This window comes from Eupeodes corollae, chromosome 2, assembly GCF_945859685.1.
Source record: "Eupeodes corollae chromosome 2, idEupCoro1.1, whole genome shotgun sequence".
Classification (NCBI taxonomy): domain Eukaryota; kingdom Metazoa; phylum Arthropoda; class Insecta; order Diptera; family Syrphidae; genus Eupeodes; species Eupeodes corollae.
In genome coordinates this window covers 7,142,133-7,148,132 of record NC_079148.1, presented here as the reverse complement: position 1 = coordinate 7,148,132, position 6,000 = coordinate 7,142,133, and the positions used below count along the sequence as shown (strand labels likewise).

The 6,000-nt window shown below is 33.2% G+C and overlaps 1 protein-coding gene across 6 annotated transcripts in view; it reads right to left on the bottom strand.

Annotated features, from left to right (window-relative positions):
* Positions 1–347: 347 nt before the first annotated feature.
* Positions 348–6,000, bottom strand: part of LOC129948599 (protein scalloped) — a 224,969-nt gene continuing 219,316 nt past the window's right edge. For 3 of the 6 annotated variants that reach the window (XM_056059741.1, XM_056059740.1, XM_056059738.1), the window contains exons 5-11: positions 3,897–4,178; positions 1,575–1,615; positions 1,314–1,506; positions 1,193–1,255; positions 962–1,128; positions 664–898; positions 348–595 (exon numbers count right to left, since the gene is read on the bottom strand). In XM_056059741.1, the coding sequence (XP_055915716.1) occupies positions 482–595; positions 664–898; positions 962–1,128; positions 1,193–1,255; positions 1,314–1,506; positions 1,575–1,615; positions 3,897–4,178 (1,095 nt within the window). In that variant the 3' untranslated portion in view covers positions 348–481. The remainder of the gene's footprint in view (positions 596–663; positions 899–961; positions 1,129–1,192; positions 1,256–1,313; positions 1,507–1,574; positions 1,616–3,896; positions 4,179–6,000) is intronic. The other 3 variants (XM_056059739.1, XM_056059742.1, XM_056059743.1) reach the window with 3 other exon arrangements.

Below are 6,000 nucleotides of genomic sequence, written 5' to 3'. Positions count from 1 at the left end.
ATCCTCCGGCGGATGATAATGTTGTTGCTGATGATATTGTCAATGATGCGGCGACAGATGGCACCGATGATGACGTTTGGTGCAGCAGCGATGGTAATGCTGATGATGGTGATTGTGGCGATGATAAGGGCGATTGGGGTGATGATTTGACGGATGTTAAATACTTTGCTGAAGTTTGTTGCTCTTGTTGTTGATGTTGCTGCTGTTTTTCTGAAGAAGTGATTGTGCTATCTACAATTTGTGGTGGCAAGGCCATAACAATAGGCGATTTTGCCATAACAACCGCAGTGACAGGTAAGGGCATCATTGCCATGTAACTGCTGTTATTATTCAGGTTCATAGTCTCATTGTTGTTGTTATTATTGTTACCACTGCTACTACTGTTATTATTGTGGCTTAAACTTAAGCTATTATTATTATTATTGTTCTCATTAAGGTTACTGCTGCTATTGCTCCTGGTGGCCAAAGGTAGAAGCTCATGCTATTCTTTTATCAACCGATAGATATGATGTGTTGCACCACTATTTTGGGCCGCCACTTCAAACACGTATGCTATGCAAAGTAGTGTTTCTTGTGTGTCACGCGACGCAATAACCTACAACATGAAATTGTTAATAATCAAAAATTCATAAAATTTGACGTTTGACATTCTGTTATACTAACCTGTAAAATTGTGAAGTTTTCTAGGACACTGTTCATCATGTATCTTTCGGGCAGGTTCTTCAGTTTTTGTATAAAGTTGATCATATATTCGCACATGGGTGATTTTTGTATGCGATAGACAAAGCGGCCATTCTCAAGGCGGGAATATTCTGTTTCGACTTTTTCCACAACTTGACTGCCAAACGAACACACTTTTGTTGAACAAATAAGGACGACATTTTCATTGCTTTCAAATCTAAAAAATAATCATAACGAAGTTTAGGATCACAAAAATCATTTTGGTATTGAATATACTTACTGGCTAGTTACACCATAGAAAACACCAGCCTCTCCTGAAATTTCGGTATTTAGATCTGCCCAACATTTTACCAAGTAAAAAGCATTTTGCGGGCCCTTTTCATAGAGATCTTTAAGACCGCCACTTTTTTCAGGAAATTTGTCTGATATTTGCCGAATGTCAACGGACTATAAAGAAACAAAGAAAACAAACGTCATTTACGATTTCTAATCTCCAATGGAACATTCTTACCTCAAGTAAGGGATCTGTGTAGGACGGTTTTCCTCCAAGTTGTACGAAAAGATGCCGGTGATACTGAAATATAAGTGTATAATTTGATTTTTGGTCTATTAGTTTATTTTTGAATACTTACAATTTCTTCTCTTTGGATTTCCATAAACGCGGAGAATTCAAGTAGTCGGAATTTGTGCGTCGCTATCGCTCTGCCCTCCCATGGTGGCTGGGCTGGTGGAAGACCTGCTTCTATTTCACCAGACACAGCTGTTGATGGTTTTCCGGCGGGATATGGTGGTTGTGTAAATGGCTTTATGCTGGAAAGATATTCTCTACTTAATTAAATAATTTACTATTCAAAAAATGGTTCCAGTTAGATATTTAGTTTAAATGGACTTACTCTTGTGAAGTGCTTGGCTGTAGACCCGGCTGCCAGAATTGCTAAAAAAAAAAGAAAATTAAGAAAAATAAAAACATTAGTAAAATTTTTCATAAAAGACTATAGTTTTTTTTTTTAATGGATTTAACTTTATGGAAATTAGGTACACTAGGCCAACTCTTGTTATTTTTTTTAAAGCTAAGCCAACCACCGATGTGTTTAAATCTTTTAGCGGAGAATTTTAGTGAAGCATATGAGAATTTTGATATGATGATGTTTAAAGGGTTATTTTTATCTGCTCAGGGTAAATTTAAACCTGAGAAAAAGCTAGGAATTGACGTTTATGTAGAGCAATATCACGACCGCTGCAGTATGACGGGGACTTAAAGATTTATACTTAAAATTGATCTCAAAGGATCATAGTACAAACTATTCTCATGTTTAATCTGACTCTGAACAGATGGTTGTCAGATCTGGCAACATTGTAAGATCTGACAGTTCTCTGACAATATCCAATTAACTTTCAGTGAAAAATTGTTTGCTCACAGGGTTCGCCGATTTTGTCACAAAATCTCATAATTTCATTGTCAGGTGACAATTCTATAACAATGACGTTTCTAAAAATATTTTAATGATGAAAACTGTCATAGACGGTTGGCAGGCATTTTATTATATAATACAATGGCTGCGTTCAATCTCGTGTTGGATAGGGTATCTTGGATATCTTGAACGAGTTGGATAGCTGCATTGAGATAGCTGTCAAAAAATAAGAACAACTTTCAGCTGTTCACAAAAAAACAAAGAAACATTTAAGCTTCGAAGTCAAAATTGTTGTAAGATAAAACATTTAATGGATAATAGAACATCGTCTATTATGTACAGAACATCCTCAAATACAACTTCAACTAACATTTTGTATCTTTTTGTTTACTAACAAATACAAAAATCTGAAATCAATTTTCAAGTTTCTTAAAATTCAACCATGTGTTGAATCAGCTGTTCTGTCAGATACCTACATACCCTAGAAATTGGATACCTTTGGATTAATTTTTTGACATCTCAGCTGTTTTTGATCAAGTGTTATTTCAAACGTAAAACACTAACAAAAAGGTATCCGGATACGCTATCTGTCTGAGATTGAACGCAGACACTATGGGTTCGGACGATTGTTTGACATCTGGCACAGTTTTTTGACTGACAGATCTGACAATATTCGAACGTTTGACAATCCATCTGTATATAGTTTTATTATTTGTTCTTTATTCAATTTAATCCTTGGAAAAAATATCTCGAAGTGTTTGGAAATTTAAAATGTCACCTTTTATAAAACAATTGCTCACACCATTTATAGGATTTGATCCGCTTGTTAAGATAAAAGATGACCATTTATGAATTTTACAAAATAAATGATAAACTGCTCGAAACTTTTTGTCTAAGTGATAATAACAAACGATCGATTAGTGGAACTAAAAGCAATTATGAGTAATGTGTTAAGTTTTTATTTTGAACGTAAAAATTTAAAATCTATAAAAACATATGTCAAATTAGTGAAATTTTCTTTTAACCATCACCTTCTTTCAACCAATTTATTCACCAATAAGCACCATATAAGCTTATGTATTAAATAGTTACTACACGTTATAATTAAAATTAAAATTAGCTCTATCTGAATTAAGGTACATTAATTATATACGACTTAAAACAACAACAAATTCAAAAGAGATAATTTAGTTTTTTGTATTGGTAGCATTTAATTAATAGGATGTGTATGTATGTGTGTTTGGTATATAGACATATTGATCAAGTTCAACATAAGCGCTATATTTCTTCAAATGCAAATTTTAAAGTCGTGCCGCGAACAGTTCTCAAAAAATCTGTTCGATTTGAAGTGTCAACGACTTTATTTTTACAAGTTGGTTTAATATCTTGCGAATGTTGAACACAGTCATTTTGAATGTAAGTATGCTGTAATGATTTGTATGTGATTTACACGGCTTACAAACTGTCACATTTGACTTGCAAAATGACGGTTAAGAGACGTTGTCAAATATTACCCATTTGACAGATTGTTTGAATAAAGAATAAAATGAAGTTTAAAAGAAATTGTGACAGTTTGTGAGTTGTGTAATCTCATAAATACAATTTATTAGATGGCTTCTTTTTAAGGCAGCACACTTTGCATAGCGATTTATTAAAGTTTATGAGGGGCGCATCATTTAAGAATAATTCTGGCAAATCACTTTGATTTTTAATGAAACATTGAAAGGAACATATAAATCATACGACTATATAATAATAGCATATCGAATAAAAGTAGATAAGATAGATTGTGACTCTTCTTACACCAGGATACATCGGCGGATGGTGTAGTGGGTGGTGTAAATGGTGCGTATGAAGTTGCGATTGTTGCAGGTGGTGTTGTTGGTGCTGTTGTTGCTGCTGGTCGAGTTGTGCCAAAGTTGGAATTTGTGGCAATTGATGATGCGGGTGGTGTTGGGCGGACGCTGATTGATGAAGTGCTGCAAAATTTTTCGCCGCTGTTACAGAAACTATTTGCGAACTTGACATAGAGGACATTGTGTGAAGAGATTTGTCCTTGCCCCCAATACTGCTACCTATATGATCCTAGAAAAATTTACGGAAAAGGAATAGGACGTGGTTGTGGTTTTGATTTTTTGTTTTCTTTTTGTAAACTTCTTGTTAAAAACGTATTTGTTGTTGTTTGTTTGTATGATTATTGCCAACTTTTGTTAAATGCTCAATGGATGGAACGCATGTTTCTTTTTTTTTTTTTTCTTTTTGATGAGGAATGAAAGTTCTTTTGATGGACGATTGGGAGTTGATTAGGTGAAAGTGAATATGAATGAAGACAAAGTGATTTTTTAGTGTGTTAACAAGCTTAGTGTTGTTTGAAAATCATTCTTTACAAAGTGTTATTTCCCAATCAGTCACTAAGTCCCAAAACTGTCAAGTTTTGACAGTTCCAGTTCAAACTACTGGCAAAGTTTATATTATGAACATTGAAAAAAGTAAACGAACACACCTTAAATGTCATAAGATTGATTGATTTTCGTAGTTATGAATTTACAATGATGCCTGAATCGAAACTTGCCAACAAATGTCAAATAATTTTTTGACAAATGATACTCAGAAGAAAATCAAACTCTTTCTAAACCAAAATGTGTATGGTCGAAAAATGTGACAGGAGGACCAAAGACAGATAGATTTTTAAAAAGCCCAATTCACAATAAAGCCAGAAGAAAACGAGGCGATAGAAAATGTATAATTCATGAATATGATTAGATTAATTATAGGTTGTGAATTCGAATTTTGGATTCAAATTGACATTTCTTAACAGACATTTTTTTCTGAATTTAACAAATTAATTGGTTGACTAATATTTTAAGATTCTAGCTATTGTGATTTAAATATAATTTTTACTTTTTATGGTTGGTAGTGTAAATACTGCTTAACCCCTACTTTATGGCTATTCCATCATAGTTGAGAGCTTTTTCAAATGCGTAACCTGTCATTTTGACATATGTCACAAAAGATCTCTAATCCATCCACCCTAATTCTTAACTTTGCCATTTAACAAGACACGTGTAAGAATTCCTTTTTTATTTTTACTTCAAACAAAAAATTCTTCTAATCCACTTGAACTCCTTTATTTTTAAAGCAAAATAAATCATTCCTTTTCACCTTAACCTCTTCTAAGGCAGTATATAACTCAACTAGAAAATAAAAAAACTATTCACAAACCACAATATTTTTCAAGTGCTGCACATGAACTCTTCGAAAAGCAAAGGCACAGCTCTAAAGCAAAACGAAATGTTCTCGGCTTCGGCTTCCATTCAGGGAACAAATAAGTAGCAAAGAAAATTCCTTTGAACGTCAATTGAGGTTTCATCCCAACCACCTTCCGGTAAAAGCAAAGTTAAAATAAAAATTAGAAAAAAAAAAAACAAAAATACAACAAAACAAGAAATAAAAATACGTATATTGGAGTACCCTTTGTGCCAGTTTTCGTTGTTTTGGGTCGTTTGTTTGTAAATATATTTTTGTAGTTATCCGCCCCCTTAACTTAGTGCATTATTGTACTCAAAAGTCGATGTTTGCGTTCCTAAAACCTATTTCATTCGAACTGAACGAACCTCAACTTTGAAATAAAATAAAAATATAAAGAGTAAAAAGTTCAAATTGCAATCATTTTTATCCAGGACAAAATTTACTTCTTGTATACGATGAAATAACTCACTTTGAGTCTCTAGTTGGATTGCAAAAGAAAAATAGCAAAAAGAAAAGTTTATTGTTTTCATTGAAGGACAAATGAGTAAAATATTCTTTTACTTTGTTTAGATTATGGAATAACTACGTTCTCTATTCTAACTGCTTTGTGGTTGAGATTAAGTTGAGGTGAAGTATTTTTACACACGAAGATTTAAAG